The following is a 21,597-nucleotide window of genomic DNA, read 5'->3' on the forward strand; positions in this document are numbered from 1 at the left end:
GTTATTAATGCTGAGGGTCCATGTCCTAAATGTGCTTTTTAGAAAAGCAGTTTTCAGTTGCTTTAAGATTCTAGGTCTTGTGTGTCACATCTGCTTGCAATGAAATGGTATAAAGCGGCAGGCTCTAGAGTTGGTAGCCAGCAGCGCAGCTGCCCGCTAGTGACTTGGATGATACATGGGAACTAGTGACACAACAGGCTCTTAAATCAAGAACTGCTTGGTAACTAGTGAAATAATACAAATGCGTGATAGCTTGGAAAAAAGCACTCTAAGGAGAGGTGAAAAATAAGAAGTTATGAGTAGATTTTTTTTTTTTAACAGTACTTTTTCCATATGAGTACTGATGGTTAGAAATGAGAGCTTTAGCTAGTCTATTTATGCTGTGTGAAACTTTAAATTCTGTCTCTCATTCCTTCAAGCCTTGTGATCTCTCTCTTGTTTTTTCCTTCCCTGTGCTTGTCCCACTAGCTGAGTCCTCAGATAAAATGCCTAATGATCAAGGTAAATGAATAGCCACGCTTTCTCTTTTATTCCATTCTTCACACATTTGTTTTTCCTGTCCATGTGCTGTTGCATTTCCTAAATGAAAGAAATATCTGCTGCTCTAACTGTAAATGAGCAAGTTCCTATTGTGCTTTTAATAGTGGAAGAACTGGAAGTCCTATTTGTGGTTTGGGTGTTAGGAATATAAAGTGATCTCTGTAGTCAGATGTCACATGAAGGGACAAGCGGGTTGTGCCAGAGCTGAATCATTCTGTCAAAATGAATTTGGATTAAGTGATACTCCAGCCAGCCTCTGACCATTGATGCAAAATCTCAGTACATAGAAGTGGAAGATCAAAGTTATTTAATTAGCACAAGTGCTGTTTTGTGAGCTCTACATCTATAATTATTTTCATAACAAAGGAAAGTATGCCTGCTCTAGAAAGCTTTTTTGCAAGAGAGATTCTGCTTGTCAGCTCATTTAGACTCCAGACTCTCCTGAAGAGCACAGCATTAGCTACTAAAAGCCTTAAGGTTTTAAAATGCTAGCTTGAAAAATGGTAGCTTTGAGTTTACTACATTGAATTATAAGGTGAATGTCCCAGGGCTATTTTTGCTTTCTTCCAAATAACCTACAAGCCCAATAAAAAGGGAAAGAATTAGTCTAAAGGGATGAGTTTAAAAGGACACTGGCAAGCAGCTTAGACATACAATTAAATAGATCCTAAAGGGGTTGAGAATGAGCTTTTTTTTTTACTTGCTTTTCAACTTGTTACGTAGAAGTAATTTATTAAATATGTTTTTACCCTCTGTGTACCAAATAATGCTGACAGTTATGGAGTAAATTCATATGCAGACTTGTGTAACAGAGGTGGCAGCTGAGATTCAGGCTTGTCTGTGGGGAAGCAGATGCTCACCATGCCATCATTAGTGCTCAATTGCAAGTGGAAGGGAATAGGGGAAGATTGAAAGGTTTTATATAAAAGTTGCTGGTTTCTGTTCTGCACTATTCTAACCTCATTTCAGTAGATAACTAAATCTTCTCATTTGTCGTTATCATCCTAAGGTATCATATTCTTCTAGTAACAATTTGATTACTTTGTATCACATTATATAATTTATAAATCATAAAACCCTATATAAAATCCAAGAGAGTTTTGTTTCAGAATTCCTATAAGAACACTCAGAGATTATAAATCATGGCTGTAAGTTAAATGTAGAAAAGGAGAACACGAGCTGAAGAGCAGAAAAGCCTGCTCTGTGACACTATCACTGAATTGCAGAACTGTGTCTTTCAGGAAATAGTAGGCAAGTTATTCAAGACTGGGAAGGAACAAAACTACAATGGGATTGACTCTCTGGCCTTAGTGGTTCTGTCTTTTTTTTCTCTCCCCTGCTTTAATGTTTTTCTTCTGTATTAAGCACACTATATTGTTTCTACAGACACTTTTATAGCACAGAGCTTGTATTAGGAGAAGTTAGTGGCTGTTGCTGTCATGCTTCAAGGAGTTCTGCTGGCCTAGTACAAAAGCAAAGGTTAAGGCATCTAATCCTAGTAAAACTATCCTAAAGTAACACAAAGTTAAAATACATTGGCTGCAGATACCTAATGGGTAACATGGAGACCGACAAGCATTTTTAAAAAAAAAAAAAAAAAAAAAAACAAACCAAAAAAACCCACACAACCAAAAAAAACCCACAACCAACAACACCCAAAAAACCAATTTCAAGTAAATGTTATCTTAAACTGTTCCTTAATATAGAAGGAAATGGAAAACCTCAACAGCAAACTTTTTAAGATTCCGGAAAAAAGGCTGGTGTCCATACAGAAGATGCAGCATGTGCATACGCTTGTTCAGAGCATATCATGTAGAAGCAAGGCTTATGTTCCTCCCTGTTGTGGTGGTGACTAGCTGCTTCCGAGAGAGGCGATGAGTGACAGGGCTTATGCCCACATAAATTGCAGAGAAGAGTCAGGTCATCTTTCAGGTTGCACTGTGTAAGAGATGAGCTCCCCAGAATTTAAAGGCTAAACTGTTGATCCCTGGTTTCAGGAATTAGATACCGAGAAGCATCTTGGTTAGGTACATAAATTTCATCATATTTTGAAAACTGGACTTTGTATCTTGTAGTTACCTTTGCATTTTTGGAAATGTGTAGACACTGACACCACACAGTCGGTGCCAGTGTCAGGCATCCCTGAGCTGCCACGCTCTCTGAGGATTGTGCGCAGGTAGTTATTCCCAAGGATGTCTACACCCTTTGGAAATATGACTGCTTGCCAGAATACTGCTTCCTCTGTGTCACTGCCTTCCAGCGTTTTTATCATCTAAATATGATTTATATACTTTGTCATATATACACACACATACGGGGGGGTATATAAAATCTGCAGTTGGCCATGTGAGACATTGCTCAGGGAGTGCAGACCCCGTGATAAACTGCAGCGACTCAGTGTGTTACACCCATAGGTACCACATGATCCCTGTTGGTCTGTGCAGGTGACTTTGTATATCTTATTATCTAAACCATTATTTTATGTCATCTGTTAACTTCAGCAGCAATTATTTTAATTTTCTTCACGGTGTTATTAAGGATATTGAATTACACTTGGCCAAGCACAGGTCTTTGCAGAACCCATTAGAAATATCCCTCGTGAATAATGATTCTGCAATTATAATTCTTATTCTTATCAGTTAATTAGTTGTTAATCTGTGCCACATTGCTTTTTTATTATGCTATTTTTAACAAAGCATTGTACAGTACTCAGTAAAATGTTTTATGGAAGTCTAAATATAGTATGTCTGCATAGTTACTGTTACCAATCAAACTTATAGTCTGACATTTAGTATGTTTGAAAATACCTGTTTTCAATAAAACAGGAAGATGGGCATAAAGTATGCCACCATCTCCTCTCTATCACCCTTTCTATGATCTTGCCTATGTTAAGGCTCCAGCTGCTGCACTAAAAATGCATAGGGTGTCTGTCCTTCTAAAATATTGTCAGTTATTTCTATTCCCCCCTTCTCTTGCACCTTTTCTGGTGCTCCAGCATATCTTCAGCGCCATTTTCAGTGATTCAGAAAATCCATCTAGGGTTTTTTTCATGTCTTTTCAGTGTAAGTTATCTGGTCATACAGATGAAAACATATTAAATACAAGCTGTTTAAAATTCTGTTAAATTACTTCATTACTGCTGCAAAATTATTAGTCCAGTACTTCCAAAAGAGAACACGTTTTCACTGAATGCAGTGTCCTCTCTAGATTGGCAGGTGCAATAAGTCTTTTTCATTATAGATTTGTCCTGCAATACGTCTTTTCCATTATTTTAGACTACATCTAACTCCTCACTGTATACATGTAATATTCTTCCTTCTTTTCTTTCTCAGGGCTCAATCAGTATTCCTGCTGGTATCTTTTGCTGTTCTTACCAGTTGTCTTTATTTCACAGTGACTAATTTACAGGCTTTGACTTTAGGTTCACAATTTCCATTTGTTCACATCCTTCAACACTTCTTACTTCTTGATTAGAGTGGATTTTTAACTGAGAAGATCCTTCTGATTGTGAAGCTGCCGAATTGGCAGACTTTTGCTTTTTGTGGTTTTGGCTTTTTGTGCATAACAGTGTAAAAATCTGCAAAGTATGATGGGTTCCTGTAACAAGAAGAATGTTGTTCTTTGCATCTTTCTGTATGTTTCCCCTACTACAGTAATTTTAGCATTCATGATAATTGAGCATTAGTGCATTTTAATGAAAACACAGAAGTGAAAGAACCAGGGGTTTGTGTATCTTTATCTGCTGGAAGCATTCTGCTAACTCAGGAGAGGTCTTAACATTAAAGGTGAACTTGTGACTTCATGCGTCTTGCTGGGGCAGCAAGTGATCTAAATTAGACCTGAATTATGCAAGGAGAAGTACTTGTTAGAGTAAAAAGAGGACAGCATTTCAGTTGGTAGGTCAGCTCCTGCGTTTAGCACCTAGGAGCCCACTAGCAGTACCTAAAGTTCAGGAGGGGCTGTGTAATTTGCCTCAGTTTGTAATAATTGAGGTACAAAGATGTTTACTTCCATTGCCAGCCTGTAAACACAAAACTTTGAAACTAATTAATTTGTTTCCCCAGATTTCACCAAAAATATTTTTGTGATACTTCATTGTCAACTTGTGGCAAAGGTGAAACAAACAGAAAAGAATGGGGAGAAGTTGAAAGCAAGTTTTTAGGGATAGGCAGGGACTTAATATTATGTCTACTGTGCTTCTGATCCTCCACTTATTTCCAGTCTTCCATACTGTAATTAGGTATTAGGAAAAGAAACCTGTATAATTACTGTTTTAAGATGATTAACTGTCTGTACAAGGGTGGCAAAGCCATTTGCCATAATATATACCTACATATACCTATTACTACAAATAATTTTTATTTGTATTTTTAAAAATGAATACTAGTAGAGGCTCCTAAGCTTAGTTAGGAAAATAATAACATAGGAAACTAATTATTAAATAGCTCTTTTGAAGAAGTGGTTTTCTTCTTGGAGAAACACAGTTGTTGTTCAAAGCCAAATCATGTTGTAGGGGAGAGAAAAGGAGGAAAAAAAATGCTCACAGTCATTTAGAGAAGTTCTGAAAGAGCTACCTTAGAAATGCTAAAGTGTGTGCTTATGTGTGTGTGTATGTATATAAAATTACCACATATACGACCTTTTCAGCTTCAGGATCTGCAGGGAAAGGAAGCCGCCCAGTGGACATAGGACCAGATTACAAACCACCGCTTGGTGGTAAGTGTTGTTACAAAGCTTTTCAATTCAAATGCAGTGTCTTTTGGTGTTTCACCAGGTGATGCTATATCCTACTGAAAATACTGATTACATCTGTTACAGTAACTTTTCCTCTTTAAGATGATAGTTGTTCCCCTTCAAGAAATTGTATCATACTTGTGTCACAGTGTTCTTGGCTACTGTGTGGTGTATATGGGAAAAATATCATCACGTGCATTTACATTTTAGTCTTGATGAGCAGATCTTGTTCCCAGTTTAAATGGCTGCTGTAGTGCACAAGTGTAAAATAAATCCAATAAGAACATATTAGGAAGGAAAAAAGTCATCTTAACTCCTTCGCCTTATTAGCACTGTGCATTGTGGAAGCCTTGCCCTAAGGTAACACTCATTAGTGTTACATAAAATGTGTTTCTTTCAGAGGAAAGTGACCACTGTAGAATACTGATATCGATTCATGTGATTATGGGGTCCAAGGGGATGCCTGTAGTGCTATAGTTTTAGCAAGGTCCTAGGTTAACTCTCCTTAGAGTCTGAACTATTGAATTTTTTTATGATAACTATTTGAGTAGGGTGAACATAAATTTTTATAGACTGTTAGTTGGCAATGGATCTATAAAACGTCTTACAGATTTAACAATTGTACAGAAACACAATTGGCAAATGACAAAAAAATAAGCAAGCGCTTCACTTGAAATCCTAGCAGACAAACCATCTTTCTCATTCTGCTAATCTGTATGATTCTAGAAGTCTTTGATGGGCACTGCTTGCTTTTGATGGGGATTTTTTCTGTATAATAACTAACCCCTTTCTCCCATCTCAAACTCTTACAGGCAGTAACAGTCCCCATGGAAGTCCTACTTCTCCCTTGGACAGCAACATGCTCCTTGTAATCATAGTATCTGTTGGAGTGATCACCATTGTGATAGTGGTGATAGTTGCTGTCTTCTGCACTCGTCGTACAACTTCTCACCAAAAAAAGTAAGATGTCTGGGTGGCACTTTGCCCTGTCCTACCTTTCTCACTTAATTCTGTTATTTAATCTTTTCTTTATGATGCTTTAGAGTTTATTACTTTTAAGTCTTGTGGGCTGTAGAAATTCTGTTCTGACAGCAGATCAGTAATGCAGTTTGAATTCTTGTGTTCAGAAGATAACATGCATCAATACACTAAGTTATCATGTGTGCGATGATGTTCTGTTTTTCCTAATCAGTGTTACAGAGTATACAAACCTTCAAGTTTCCAGGCAAAGTGGGACAATGCTTTCATGTATACCTGCACTTGACCCTCCCTGAGGAGAAATTATTGTTTAAAATATTGTTTCCAAACTTGAGCCAATACAAATGTTTAGACCTGTGAGAGCTCAACAGCTCAGGTAGATTCTCACTTCTGTTCTTAGCCTGTACTTCACTGTGTGGAGTAGGTTTATGAGCTGTTCATGATAATACCCACTTTTTAGATAGATTACTGGAGTGGAATCTGAATCTGGTGCCAGACTCCTTAGAAAAATGCTCCAAAATCCAAAATGTAGGTGTGTATCTGAATTCTTCCCTCATTTAGAGCATCTGAATTCAGACTACAGCAGTGATGCTTCCATTTATAGGCTCCTGAAGGTTGTTTCTGCACATTCTTTGAAGGAACTGAACAGAGCTGAAAGCTTCTTTTTAAGTTTGAAAGGACTGTTATGCAAAACAGAGTTTTAAGAAAGTAGTTAAAAGCCAGGCTTAGAAGATAATCTCCACTTTCTTTGCTGAAGCTGAACCATCCTGCAAAAATGCAAGTTCTTCAGGAGAGGAGAGTAAGGATATATGAGTGATGGTCTAGCAACTGGGGGATGTGCTTGGGAGAGGACAAAATTCATGGGCCTGTGCCCAAGAGATGTATTTTATTTTCAAAGAGCAGAAATAAGCCTGTGAAATCTTGCCTTTGTTTTCCCAGTTTCTAAACGCCACCTCTCTTACATGCAGCAACCCACCACCAATGAATAACCTTCTTATCTGTTTTACTCGTTCAGCTACAGTGCTCAAAGCAGGGTGCTGGCAGCACGTCTGGCTGTGGATCACCTACATGAGAGGCTCCGTTCACTGATATTTTCAAAATTTTATTTAGTCATATCTTAGCCATTTCTAGCAAGCTGCTACCCAGAAGGGACACCTTCCTCCATCATTGCCAAAGTGAGGAGTGTGTATGGAGGGCAGTGCTGGAATTCTACATTTGAGTTTTCCAAAAGTCCATCAGGTCAGATGTCTGCCTCACAATCAGTTTGCTGCTGCTGCTATTCCACAGCAATGAAATGTGTCTAACCTGAGCAGTGGTAAAATGAACGTTCCTGTCGTTAGTCTTTAGAGTTAACCATCCTATTGGGACAACTGGCTACTTGCACATTCCTTCTACAGCTGTTGTTTGAGGGTGGTTGTAAACCCTGGAATACAAGCACAGCATGATTTACGTACACTTCATGTTTAGAATATTCTCTTAATAACCCTAAGTACTGGAAACTTAATTTTTTTTAATGCAAGTTTTGACTGTAGAGCACAGTTCTGCAGCATGTGGTAGCATTTGAGACAAATTTCACGGCATCAGAGTTGCAGAATATGCTTTGAGATGTCAGATATGCTTATATGTAAAATTCAAAGCTTCCTGCCCAGTAGGGTAGCTTTTGCTCAGCTGGATACAAGATCTGAAGGAAATCTCAGTGAAAATTTGCCTTTTTCAACAAGTGAAAGGAAGCCTACATCTAAGAATATTTCACTTGTTTTCCTTCCCAAGGAAACGAGCTGCCTGCAAATCAGTGAATGGGTCCCATAAGTACAAAGGCAACTCCAAAGATGTCAAGCCTCCTGACCTCTGGATCCATCATGAAAGACTGGAGCTAAAACCCATCGATAAATCTCCAGATCCCAATCCAATCATGACAGATACCCCAATCCCTCGCAACTCCCAAGACATCACCCCAGTTGATAATTCCATGGACAGCAATATCCATCAGAGGCGGAATTCCTACAGAGGTGAGCTATCAATGAGTACTTTGACCATGATGTTTAAAATTGAATACATTTTACTGTATCTGGTGAAGTCACTTTATTGACATATTATTCAGTTGCCCTTATCTTTTTTTTGTTCTTGTTTTCCAAGTAGTGAATTGGTTTTGTGCCTAGTTTATAGGACACTGAAAAGGATGGATCACATGTTTTAGTGAGGAAATTGTGTGTGCAATAGTTAAATTATGAATTTCCCTTGGTAAATATTGATTAGTAATCAGAAGGTCATTTAACAAGTGTTTAATATTAAACTGTTGAGAGACGTGTGACATCTTTTTCAGCGGTCAAACACACAATCTGGTTTTGGTGCTTTAACCAGCTACTGCTCAGCTCTTGAGGTGTGGGTGAGTTTTCACTCAGTGAGTGGTGAACTTGTTAATCCAGCATGTCTTACCCAGATGTGTGACTCTCTTACTGCCACTCATTGCCCAGAGCTGCACTGCCAGAGGTTTGTGTTTGCATTATGGCCTGGAGAGTTTCTCCAGTGCCCCTATCTGTCCTCTTTTCCACCTTCTAGTGAAGGACAAAAGAGCTGCTTTTATCAATTATGAGTCACAAAACTGCTTACAAACAGGACAGCCCAGAAATAGAGAGAGGAGGATTGAAATCATCTGGTATGGTATCACAGAAGTCTTGCTGCAATGGTAAATAACCTTCAGTATTTTTCCTTCAGGGCATGAGTCAGAGGATAGCATGTCCACACTGGCAGGAAGAAGGGGGATGAGGCCCAAGATGATGATGCCTTTTGATTCTCAACCACCTCAGCGTAAGTCAACAGCCCACCTACCAGCTGGCTTTGAACTGGGAGCACCCAGACAAGCCACCCTGATGCTGTATGCACAGGCACACGCACTCACATGTGGCCTTCCTACTTACTTCTCCTAAGTAATTCTGTCATACCTGCAGTGGAAACAGTTCAAAGAGGGCATCCTGAATCCCTTACCATGAAGGCAGCATATGAATTCATGCAAAATGCAGTAGTGGCTCAGGAGCAGCTTCAGAAACAACTTGGCTGCTCATCCAGTAGGAGGGAATTAGAGAGCTGGGGCAATGGATCACCACATGTCTCAGTGCAATGCATCCCCATTTATGAGCTGATCCCCTAATTTACTGAGCCAGAAGAAATGGCTCTGAACGGTGTCTATTATACGAATTTATTAGAACGTGGATAGACCACAGATAGAGGCTGAGGTTTTGTGAGTCTGGCAGAGCAGACTCTTAAATGAGGAGGACATCTGGTTTGTTATTTCTTATCTGTGTATTTCCCTATCAGTTAATGATGATTTGAGCAAAAGTGGTGAACTGAAATTTTGTTGAGGCAGTAGAAATGTATTTTAATTATTATTATGAAATATTTTAAGAATTAATATATCTAGTTTTCAAATGATGACTCTCAGATGGAAAGGGACTTGGCTAAACCTCTGAACAACTAGACTGAAACCCTGATTTGAGAACACAACTAAAAAGTACAAAAGTTAACATGCAGTCACAGAAATGTGAGGCAAAATTGCACAGTGCTTATCTGGTCTGAGCTTTAGACTTCCCTGAGCACGGTGTTGATATTCAGCCCTGTAGCCAAGTAACTGCTACCACAAGCTCTTGTGTTTTATGGAATGATTTCAGGCCAGTCCATTATGTTTCAACTTTCTAACTTTTTGCTTCATTTACCTGAAGTGAGCGCTTGGTTTTCTTGGCCTCTACGTGCTTTTTCAAGTGTCCTGATGACCTGATTATCTCAGTTTGTGAATTTTCTACTCCTTCCTTGTTTTATAACCTTTTTACGAGAGTAGTATCTTTTTTTCTTGGTTTTAAAATAAATAGTTTGATGCTCCTTGTTTTCTCCCAGTTTTACACATATGATGGAGGAGCGGAGGATACAGTTTTACACTAATCATCTATACTCTGATTAGTTTCTTAACAGTTTTGTCTGCTGTCAAATACGGGTGTCTAACAAGGGACATAGCAGCTATTGGATTCTGATGGTTTCCTGTCTCATGCCAGGTGCTGGAATGTCTGAATCCATCGATTCAGGCCCGTGTGACCCCGTAACACATTCAGACTGCAATAAGTCTTCCTTTGCATACTTCTGAGTGTTTTTTCTCTAAATGGGATGCAGCATTGGATACACATAGCATAAGATAAACTCATACAGGAGCCAGTGCTGAAGTGCGCTGAGTGCTCCACAGAAACAGCGTAGCAAAGTACCCCTCATACTGTGTTATTCAGTGAGAAAGATACTCAGCGACTTACATGATCAGTCCTACATAGGATGAAAAGATGTACAGTTGACACAAGTGATAGAGTGGTGATAAATATTTTAGGGAGGTAGTATGTTCCAGCTTTTTGATGGCATTCAAGCTGATGTGATAATGCGGGCAGATATAGTTGTGGATATCATTTTCCCTTGCAGCCCTAACCCAGCTGTGATGTCCCTTTTTGATACCAGTCCCGCTGTGTTCGCTTGAAAAGCCTATCTGTTTTCCCCCTCTTTATTAGGTATTGCCTTCCCCAGAAAGAAGGAAACAGACACAGACACAGCTGGCTCGGCGTGACAGGTTAGCATGATGCACTAAATGTCAGGAAGGACAATGTAAGGTCTTCTAGTGCCTTAGGGCTTCAGATTGCTTTTGTGACTTTGTTTGGCTTTTTATCCTGTCTGCCAAAGCTCTGAGGGCTTCCAACTGCAGGTTTCTATTTTATAGTAAGTGGAAACATTAATGTAATGTCTTTAGATACCTTTTTGCAGAAGCTACACAGAAAACTGACACTGTTACATGAGGCCCTTTCTCAGCAAGCAACACAGAAGGCAGGACCGTTCAGTGTGTTTAAGTCTGTGCCTGCAGATACCTTCTTATTGTGGGGTTTTTTTTCCCCTCACTGTAGCATTCAAATCTAGTTACTTACCTTTTAAATACTAAATTATCCTAATTTAGTGTGTTCAATTTTAGTATAATTTACAGTAATGCAACAGGAATGGTGTATGCCTGGTTAGTTCCTTCTTTGACAACTGGAAAACCAAGATTCTGGAAGGATATTAGGAAGTAAAGGGCTATTTCTTTCTTAACACACCACATTTCTCTTTATCCAGTTCTTCATCTGAACTTTTCTCTTCCTTGAAATTAAACAGTGCATCATGATCTTCATTAAGAGCGGTGGTACAACACACTGATTTTCAACCTGTAAAGCTATACATGATTTAGGTCTGATAAACGAGCAAATTATTAGCAAAACCCAGCAGTTTAAGCTGGATGGCTCGGTGGCAGGGTAAACTTTCTGGGGACATGGCTTTTCACTGGATCAGGTTTTCCCCACTTGCTCACTATATTCTGGTTTGGGTAGTGTTTCACAGCTACTACGATTTTGTGTTCTTCTCCCCGTCTCCAAGCTTTTAGGAAATGTCTAGAAAAGTGTAGTGTATGTGCATGATTTTCTGTTGTGGTTGCAAAAACATGAAGGCAGTCTTTTGTAGTAACATGCATTATATTTGATAGTGATTGAAATGCTTGCTGAAACACAGGTGTAGACTAGTGTTTTCTACAAATAGAAGTAATTAAAATGTTTATGTCTAAAATTTTACACCTTAAAATCTTTATGCTTCCTACCTTGCTGACACGTAAGAGAACTCCTGGTGTCTCTGACTGTCGCTTCTGCCTGGATTTCTGATGGCCAGGCTTTTGTGGGTTATTCCTCCATTTGCCAGTTCCCTGCAAGATAAAGTGGCATTTTAATCTTGCTTGAAGCTCCTGGTGAGAATATCTGACTTTTCGCATCCCCTTGACATCTATCTCACAGGACTTAAATCTAGAACCTACTGATTACTCCATATTAGAGTTCAGTTACTCTTCGTTTACAGTAGGTTGATAATGACGTTACCTTTCTCTTGGCATAACTCAGTGGGAGAGAGAAATTTTTTATTACCAATAGCTGAAAAAATCTAAGTATATTGCCTCCACTGATCAATTCACATGTCGTGTCCTGCTGACAGGCTGTTTCCCGGGAAATGAGGAAGTCAGAGGGTGCAGATTCGTTTAGTCAGTCTTTGAGTTCAAACTGCGTGCATCAATGCAAGAAGTCTTAACTGAACTCAACATTATAATGATGGGTTTCTGCATCATGTCAGTCCTAGAAAGTAACTTTCAAAGGCAAGCACATCTGGAGAATTTCCAGAAAAGGTTCAAATGAAAATAACCACAACCTTTTTTTTTCTTTATGGTTCTAATGGTAGCATTTCCCTCCTGTTTTCTGTGTTGAGACTCTTTTGGATGGTTTTAAGCAATTCAGTATTTTTTTAGTCTGTCGTAAGAACTAAATTCTGCGCATGCTTTGCCTCCCAGCTGGGAAGTCACTACTGGGGAGTTTGTTTTGCTCTTAGCACAAAAGGGTGAGGGCAAAGGATGATTTACATTAAGTATAAAATTCATGTGTCTCAAACAGAAAAAAGAAAACAGCAAGATAAAAAAGAGGGGAAAAAAGAAAAAGAGGCTTTTGGGTTGAGTGTATTGGAGCAGAGCTTTACTAAGGCTGCACAGAGGGAATGAATAAAGCCTTTGGTGTCTTGTCCTACTTTGTCTTGCATTATTTAATTAACCAAAGATGCCACATTTGGTTATCATGTTAAGAAATTCAATGACAGCCAGAAGTTATTTTGGAATTTGAGCTCATATGTCCTCCTGTATTAGGTCTGACATTTATAGCACAGTCTGAAATACATGGAAGTTCTAAAGGGAGCTGAGCTTCATCTTTCTCAAGTGTAACAGAAAGCCCTTGAAAGATGCAGCCAAGAGAGATGTGCTTTCTGCACAGGAAAATGAAGAGTTCTGCCTCTTTTGGGGGTTTTGTGTCTTGGCACGGAGGGAGCTAAAGTGCTGGAGCAGGGTTGGAAAATTGGTATTCAAACATGTCATCTTGGTGTCATTGTATATCTACTGAGAGGTTGGCTCCGCTGTTCAGTGGCTCTGTGGGAGAAGGGAGGGATATGGTGCATTTCAGTACATGTGCATGCTTGTCTGTATGTTAAGCATTTTTCTGTCTTATATTCATTCACAGCTGTGATTAGTGCTCATCCCATCCATTCACTCGATAACCCTCACCATCATTTCCACTCCGGCAGCCTCGCTTCTCCAACTCGCAGCTATCTCCATCACCAGGTCAACCCGTGGCCGATTGGCACATCCATGTCCCATTCAGACAGGGCCAATTCCACAGGTGAGAGATAAATGATCAGGTAGATTTTGCTTGTAATGGAACAATGAGTGAAACATGTGGAAATCAAAACCTGAAACTTAACTTGGTCAGTCTTCATTGTGGTGTTCCACAAGAGGCAGAGTGATGGGTTTAAGTGCAGACAAAATCCTTGATAGGTTGAGTTTTCTGTAACCAGTTTCTTGTGTAGATCAGATATTGATCCTTGAGATACGTGATGATGTCCTTCGAAAAGGAGGCTTAATGTTTTATATACAGCTTCAAACAGGAAGATTCCTTATTCTGAAGCCTTCAGCCCTGGAGTCTGAAACATCAGATTAAATCTAATTTGAGCCATGTAATATGATAACTTATTTCCTAATTAGTTGTGTTTACAACCAAGAGAGGACAAAAGTCCAGACTTTGCTACTGAGAGCTGACATTAGTTAATCTTTCTGAAGCACACAGAAAATTGTGGTGATTTCTATGCAGCGTTTTCAGGCTTGAAGCACAATCATTTGCAATAGTTTTTGTAATGTCTCCAGTGCTCTGAAAAATTCCGAAGCAACAGTATTGCTAAATTGCACGTAGGTAACATCTGAGATGAAGCGAATTCTGAGTTTAAGGCCTACATTTTAATTAAGGTGCCACAGCCAACAGCATTGTTGCCTGTTTCTTTATGAAAGCAATTCATGAGGCTGCAAATATACAGACAGATGATATGTTAGAGGCAGAGGTTTCCCTTGTTCTCTTTACACTGCTGAAGAGACAGCTCTCACAATCCAGATCTTTTCCTGCAGGTGGTCCGAGTAGGATCACAATGCCCTAAATTCAAGATACCATCTCATTGTTCTCTTAGATCAGGGTGGAGCCTGCTGCAGACAAACAAGTGAAGCCTGTGATTTCATTTTGGCTTTCAGCAAGTGAAGGGATTTCAGGTCTATCTCAGAAAAAATTTGGCTCTTCTGTATGCACTACAGTGATAGGTGCTTAATGTATACTTATTTAAGAATGCCAACACTGTGAAATACTCCAGGGTGAAATGAGAATGAAGATTTGTGTTCCATGCTGTTTATCTGAGGTCTTACTACATGCAGTTGTTTCAGTGCAAAACTGTTGATTTGGTATTATGCCTGTGGAATTGTTACGTTCTCAAGCTTATTTTGTTATTAGACAGCCCTTGCCTTTTCCTCAAAACAGGACAGTTACACAGAATTAGTGTTATTTGCTACACAGATAGTTAATCTATGAATTCACTTCTTGGCTTATAACAGTGCTCTTGGAAAAGGTGCTTGCAAACACTACTGTTTTGTTTGCATCTGACTACAGGGAACGTTTCTGTTAAAGAAAAGAAACCACCTTTTTTTTTTGTCTGTTGTAGAATCTGTTCGAAACACACCTAGCACGGACACCATGCCGGCTTCCTCGTCTCAGACGTGTGCTGACCACCAGGATCCTGAGAGCGCCACAGGGTCTTATCTGGCTAACGCACAAGAAGAGGATTCAGCTCAGAACCTCCCTACGGCACATGTCCGTCCTTCCCACCCGCTGAAGAGCTTTGCGGTGCCAGCAGTTCCACCAGCTGGTTCCACGTATGACCCTGCTTTGCCAAGCACACCATTGCTGACTCAGCAAGGTGAGCGGGGGAAAACCGGCAAGACGCACTTGCCAAAAAGAGAAAAAGGAGATTTTAAGAATAAAATGAGAGAAGCTCCTTAAGGGGCAGGGGGTAGAGTTGGGCATCAAAGGAAATATGTCAGAGGCTGGAGTGAATTTTGTTGGTATAATTTTCAAGGCCCTGTTCTTTTATGTACATAGATAAACTAAAGAAAATTTCAAATTCAGCACTCCATAATTTGAAGTGTTCATTTTCCTCTAATAGAATCCTTTTTATTCTCCTACTTTCAAGAGCCTTCTGAATAGGCAAAAGAATTAATTAACTGAGGCATAACTATATAACAATTTGTTTTAAGCTCCTAGCCATCCAGTTCACTCGGTGAAGACTGCGTCAATTGGGACTTTAGGAAGAACTCGACCTCCTATGCCAGTGGTAGTTCCCAGTGCGCCTGATGTGCAGGAGACCACCAGGATGCTTGAGGACTCGGAAGGCGTAGGTACTCTTACACTGCCAGTGGCTTTCTTTGGCAGTGTTTGTCAAACTGTGGTGAATCTCTCTTTATACGATACTTGTAAACTTTATTAATGTCCGCACGGAGACTTTCAAAGGCAGAGGATAATGAGGCTTCTGACTTCCACCAAGTGCCATTGTCTGTTAACCCATATAAAAATATCTAGTGCAAATACCTTCTACACAAGGCAGTAAATTCAGAGAATAAGCACTTAAATTGCAAGTACTAGTAATGCTTTTTAAATCTGAAAATTACTTAAGAGCATACCTTTATTCCTAATTACACAACACTAAACAGATGGCAGTGCTTCCATCTATTCCAGTCCACAAGGCCCACTCAGTCAAAAACTGAAAAACCTTTGGCAGCATTTTGGCTGAACTGAGGCTATTAGCTGAACATAAAGTAATGTTCTCTGAGATTTCCTTTCTTGACTGATGCTCAGTGCTTCTGGTTTCTGCTAGCCTATCACAATTACAAGAAGAGGAGATTAAAGACAGATACCATCTATAGCACTAGTCTTTTCATTCTTTACAGTACGTAGCGCCTAATGGAGCTTTGGTTTATGACTTGGGCTTCTATATGCAGGCTTCCGTACTGGAGCTGTAGGAGTGCCCTGCACATCTGTTTTTTGCCTGCTTATCTTGATGTAAAGAGCATCTTTGTTCCCAGAGCTGAAGGCCTCCAACAGTGCTGTTTGCTCTTCTGTACAGCTTAAGACGTTGTGTTCATGTTCGCTTTGAGATGTCATTTATTTCTGTCTGGTTTGCAAGCATACTGTGCCTGGATCCTATTAAAGTCATGCGGCTGCAGCTTCCTGTGCTGCTGCAGAGCATCCAAAGTGTCACTGCAGATGGAAAATGTGGCATTAATGCCAAAATGTTTAAAGCCATCATCCCAAGTATGTTTTTAGATACTTGTATGAAAGTGTTCTGACTTTCTGGGAAAAATGCAACTGTTGGGCTTCTTTGGAAATAGCTTTTAAGAAGTGAGAATGTTTTGGGTGTCAGGCACTGGAAGAGCTGTTTTCCTTTCAAACTGCAAGCCAAGAAGTTATTGTATTAGCTATTTTATTACTGCTACAGGAAATGCTTATTTTGAATTATTTTTTCATTTTTTTCTTGTTTCCGTATTGTCCTTTCCTTTTGTCACATTGTTTTTGTCACCCTCCTGATTTTTTTTCTGTATGCACTTGTCTAGCGACTCTATGCATGCTTGATTTGGTGCCCTTCTGTCTAGTTGTCACTCCTACTTTATTCTTTTTTTTGGTTGGTACCAAAAATATACTCATTAGTTTATTCATCAACAAATTTGTAATATTTAAATATAGCCATTAATAAATTAGTACAATATAAAGTCACTACAGCACACTAAATGCTAGTTAAATTATGAGTTTTAAAAATTAGGATTAGATAGTGATTTGAATTGATTCTGCTTTTTTATGAGAGCCTATAGGAATGAGTATGAGAACTTCCAGCTCACTGCTATTTATCATTGTCAATAGTCGGCAGCTAATGCGTTAGACACAGGACAGAGGCGACTTTTCTGGTACAACCTAGATTGCATGGTAAACTGGAAAGTGCCTGCTGCATTCACTGCTGTTTAAATGAAAGAAAAGGTTTGTATCTAGAAGCAAAGGCAGTGAGATCTCAGGCAGGGTTGAGGGCTCCACTCTGGGAAGGACTCCAGTTTTACGGTACGCAATCAGCTGAGCGGTAGCTTTAATATTAGACTCTAGCCAGAAGGTCTAATAATGGACCCTAAATATATAGAGCAGAAATGGTCACGTGGGAGTTCTGTTGCTTCTGATTTGGCATTAGCAGAGCTGGTATTGGAATACCACGTGCAGCCTGGCTTACCTTCTCTGAAAACTGTGTTGAGAGAGTGAAGAGGGTTTGGAGAAATGCTCCAAGAACATAAGGGGCTGAAAACTACATAGTACTGGGAAAGATTTGGTCAGCTTAGAAAAGGTTTTGAGATGAACTGCTTCATGGTATCTATCTACATATATGAGCAGCTATCGTAGTTCTGTTATTAATGCAATGTAGATGAAGATAGACAATTGAGGCTAAAAATGGAGTATGATCTTTAGCAAGCATAATGATTCACAAAACAGTTTTATTGAAGCGATTCCTTCGACCTTTTTTTCCAGTTAAGCTGGGAAGATTTTTTCTAAAATACCTGCTTTGGTTCAAAGGAAGCTGTTCTCTTGAAGCAGGAATTGATACAGGGAAAGGAGATAAGGTGATCACAGTCTTAAAAATCAGTGAAACTATGAATCACTATTGCAAAAAGATCTGCACTTAAAATAGAGAGTTGTTCGAAGTTACTAATTCCTGTAACTGTTGATAAATCTGCTTCTGCTTATTCATGTGTCAGGGTCACAATCTACAGCAGAATCACTGACCATTTCTTCTTACTTCTTATTCTGTCCCTCTTTAAAGAAAGCAAGTCACCTTGTCAATAACTTTTTACATCTCCCACAGAATTATGAACCGGATGAGCTGACCAAAGAGATGGCCCACCTGGAAGGACTTATGAAGGACCTTAATGCCATCACTACAGCATGACCACCTTCACCAGGACATGACTCCAGACAGTTTCACAAGTCTTGGGACTCAGCCTTGGAACACAAGGAATTGTACAGAGAAAGAAAAAAAAAAAGAGAGAGAAAAAACAGAAAGAGGGACAGCATATGAAAGCATACACAGAAAGCAAACGAAGCAACCAGTGCATTTGTGCTACAGCTGGTCAAAAAGAGATGACCTTTCTTGTCATCGTCTTGCAATGAAGTCATTGCCAAATTGAATTCCATTTACCTGCTGAGACCATGCAGGATGGGACGCATCAGGCTGAAATCTAGCATCCAGACAAAAGGAAAAAAGTGGACTTCACCTTTTTTTTTTTCTGGTCAGGTTTTGTCTCAGTGGTGTGATTGCCCTGCCTTTTCAGTGTTGGACATTCGCATTTATGTACAATTTTATTTGTGTTTTTATTTTATCTTTTTTTATAAAAAGGAAAAAATATTGTAATCAAAAAAAAAAAGGAGAAACTGTTGTTTTCCACAGCCTAGACTGACGTTTGACTGCTTGTTCTATTGTGTATGAAAATTCATTGCCAGCGTGGGTTGTTCTGTTTTGTTTTTTATTCTGCGTATAATTACATCCCCTTATGGCAGTTAATCCATGGCCTTTTGGGATGCTGCACTGCTATTTGTAAGCTTTTTTATTATTTTTATATTATAATTATTAAAAGCCTGACTTTCTCCTCTCATCACTGTGAGATTACCAGTCTGTTTGAATTGAAATGTAATTTGAAAGGCTTGTTTGTCGCTTTTTGTGCAGTTTCAATATTTTGAGTGGGGAAAAGTAGATGGGGAAGGGGAGGGGATCCAGTGGGAGGTTTCATTATTGTTGTTTTCCTGTCTTTCTACATTGACTCGAAAGACTGAAGAAAATGAAAGAATCTTCTGTACCGTCCTTCCTTGTAACTACAGCATACTGTGTCTGGTTACTGAATTGCAGTGAGTCTCATTTAGAAACATAAAAAAAAATTTCCTCCTGTGAAGTAGGGCTCCTTATGTTTAGATGACACTACAGCTTATTTTGGCAACTGTGCTCTGTTTTGTTGTTGTTAGTTTAAAGATCACACCATGAAACTTTAAAGTGCAGATTGAGCGCTCATTCAGCATGGAGAACTTAGCACAGGCAACGGTGCACAGTGCACAACACTTCTCTGCTGGTGGTGCTTAGGTTTGAGCTACCTGGACCTCCCAGAAGCAGAGAACTGTGGACCTCTTCTCATCAGCAACACACCATATCATACTTTTGAGAACACTACGTGTCCACAGGATCCTTCAGCAGCAAGTCCGACCCCAGTGCAATTTCTCTATCCCAGGCTATTTAAACAAGAAGCCTTCTCGTAAGGATTCTTCAGAGACATAAGCAAGGCAAAAATGTATTTTTTTACACTTTTGAAACCATTTGAAAAGAAAAACAGTATTAGCGACTCAGGTGCGGTTCACATATCTGTCTAGAAAGGAAGGAAAGTTAAAAGGGAGCTCCTAGATGAGGGGAAGGAAAAGGGGTTTTGTTTTCTCCTTGTATGATTGCCTGGCTCTGCCATACTCTAGGAGGAGGAATGGCATAAAAAGAGGGACTGTATTTTAGTAAAAAAAAAAAAGAAAAAAAATACCCAATACCCAGCTGCCTAACGAACTCATGTGCAATTTCGCTTTTAAGATGAAAGGAAACTCAAAACTTACTGGTGATTCAGATGGAGAATCAGTTCCTTCTGAGCGGTCAGATTTGTGATCTCAGAAGCTCAGCGATAACGATGGAGGATGCGCAGGTAACAGGCGTTTCAGGTGCAGGGCACTGCTGCTGTAGGCCACAGTGCCTCTGCTACATAGCTGCACCTGTTGGAACATTAACAGGAAATGCTGTAATCTGCTTCAATTTAAATTTAAAAAAAAAAAAAAAAATCTTTGCTTCATTTATTTTCTTTTATCCATTTGACTAAAGCTAAAGCTCTGGGCCCATTTTCATAGTCCCTGTCACTAAGAGAAGGGAGAGCCAATGAATCATCCTGGAGAGCAGCAGGGGTTTGGGTTGTAGTTTTACTTCCTTTCTTTTCCTGGACTCTTTTGTGTTGTCATTTCGAGGACATTTGCTGGGTTTATTTATTGGGGGGGGGGGGGGGGGGGGGGCGGGCAGCAGGAATCAAATGAATTGGAGCACCGTGGGCCACCTGGATAATTGATGTTTGGACTTTTAATCAATACAATGCAGGGCAAAATAAGCTACAGAATATGTATTTAAATAATAAAATACACACCCTGTCCTGAAAGGGGGGGGGGGGGGGAATATGTTTTCCTTTGCCTATTTTTTACCTATACCCAAAGAAATATCATCGTACATACACAGTATTCTTCGCTGGTGGGTCTTTGTGAATATTACTTATGTATAACACCATGAATATTAATATTGTCATTGAATTTGGGGAGGGGGAATATTTTTAATGATAAAACAACTGTTCAAAGTTGGTTTTTTAAGGTTAAACTAAAAAAAAAACATTTATTCAATTCAGTGTACAATCTGTATTGCACTTTTTCACATTTTAACGCTACGTTTTCTTACATATCCTGTGATTTTAAATTTGGAACATTGTGTATCCTTGTAGTGTCATAGTCAAGCTGTTAAGTGACAGCTTCCCTCAGAGGCATTTGGGGAAAAAACCAAACCTGTATATTGTTTTATGATTCTCATGTAGAATAATTTTGAGGACTGCTGTAGACGTCTACCTTTCTGTACAATTTTTTTGCTTTTCTGTAGTATTTGCTGTATACTCTATGGCTTTTTTTAATAACGTCATGTTTATTATTTTGTATTGGACATCCAATACACTTTTTTTAATTCAATCAAATTCTGGTCTGCCTGGAGAGTTTGTTCTCTTTTTAATTATTCCTATACCTTTTTTCTTAACCAGTATGGTGATGAGGTTTGGAATTTTACGTGCACCTTTCTTGTTGTGGTTCGGTAGGTTGTGTCCTCCAGAGAAAGAAGAGGAACTGTTACTCCCCCCGTCATTGTGCCCACACCGAACACGTAGTGTCTTTGGGGTCTAACTCCCCTCCTTTTCAAAGCTCAATAGCACAAGTATCACCTGCTAACAAGCAAGCATCAGAAGGAAGGGTTTTGAATCAAAGTACATTTAGTAGCCTTCGTAAACCAGTAAATCACAGAAAAATACTGTAATTCTTTGAATATAGCACTTTCTGTCTATAGATTTTAAAGTGCAGTAATTGATATCCCTTATCGTTACCCTCATGGTAGCTCCAGGCTCTTTCTTTCAATACTAGAGGCTCACACTGATCATCAGCCTCTTTCTTTCTTGCAAGCCAGCCACTTTCCCCAGTTACTTGTGTCCCATGTTCTTGGCAGCATTAGACCATTCCTCGTCCTGACCTCTGCAAACAGGAATTCTGGCTACTGCAT

At 39.4% G+C, this 21,597-nt stretch overlaps 1 protein-coding gene across 1 annotated transcript in view; it reads left to right on the forward strand.

The window, feature by feature from the left end:
• NEO1 (neogenin 1) overlaps positions 1-18,623 on the forward strand; it is a gene marked incomplete at its 5' end in the record, with an annotated part of 215,101 nt that extends 196,478 nt beyond the window's left edge. Inside the window, 9 exons of the mRNA XM_082321339.1 lie at positions 469-501; positions 5,188-5,260; positions 6,091-6,234; positions 8,023-8,261; positions 8,968-9,060; positions 13,341-13,499; positions 14,857-15,111; positions 15,449-15,585; positions 18,088-18,623. Of these exons, the coding sequence (XP_082177465.1) occupies positions 469-501; positions 5,188-5,260; positions 6,091-6,234; positions 8,023-8,261; positions 8,968-9,060; positions 13,341-13,499; positions 14,857-15,111; positions 15,449-15,585; positions 18,088-18,171 (1,217 nt within the window). The 3' untranslated portion in view covers positions 18,172-18,623. The remainder of the gene's footprint in view (positions 1-468; positions 502-5,187; positions 5,261-6,090; positions 6,235-8,022; positions 8,262-8,967; positions 9,061-13,340; positions 13,500-14,856; positions 15,112-15,448; positions 15,586-18,087) is intronic.
• Between the last annotated feature and the right edge of the window lie 2,974 nt (positions 18,624-21,597).

Source organism: Platalea leucorodia (assembly GCF_965183815.1).
Source record: "Platalea leucorodia genome assembly, chromosome: 9".
NCBI lineage: Eukaryota > Metazoa > Chordata > Aves > Pelecaniformes > Threskiornithidae > Platalea > Platalea leucorodia.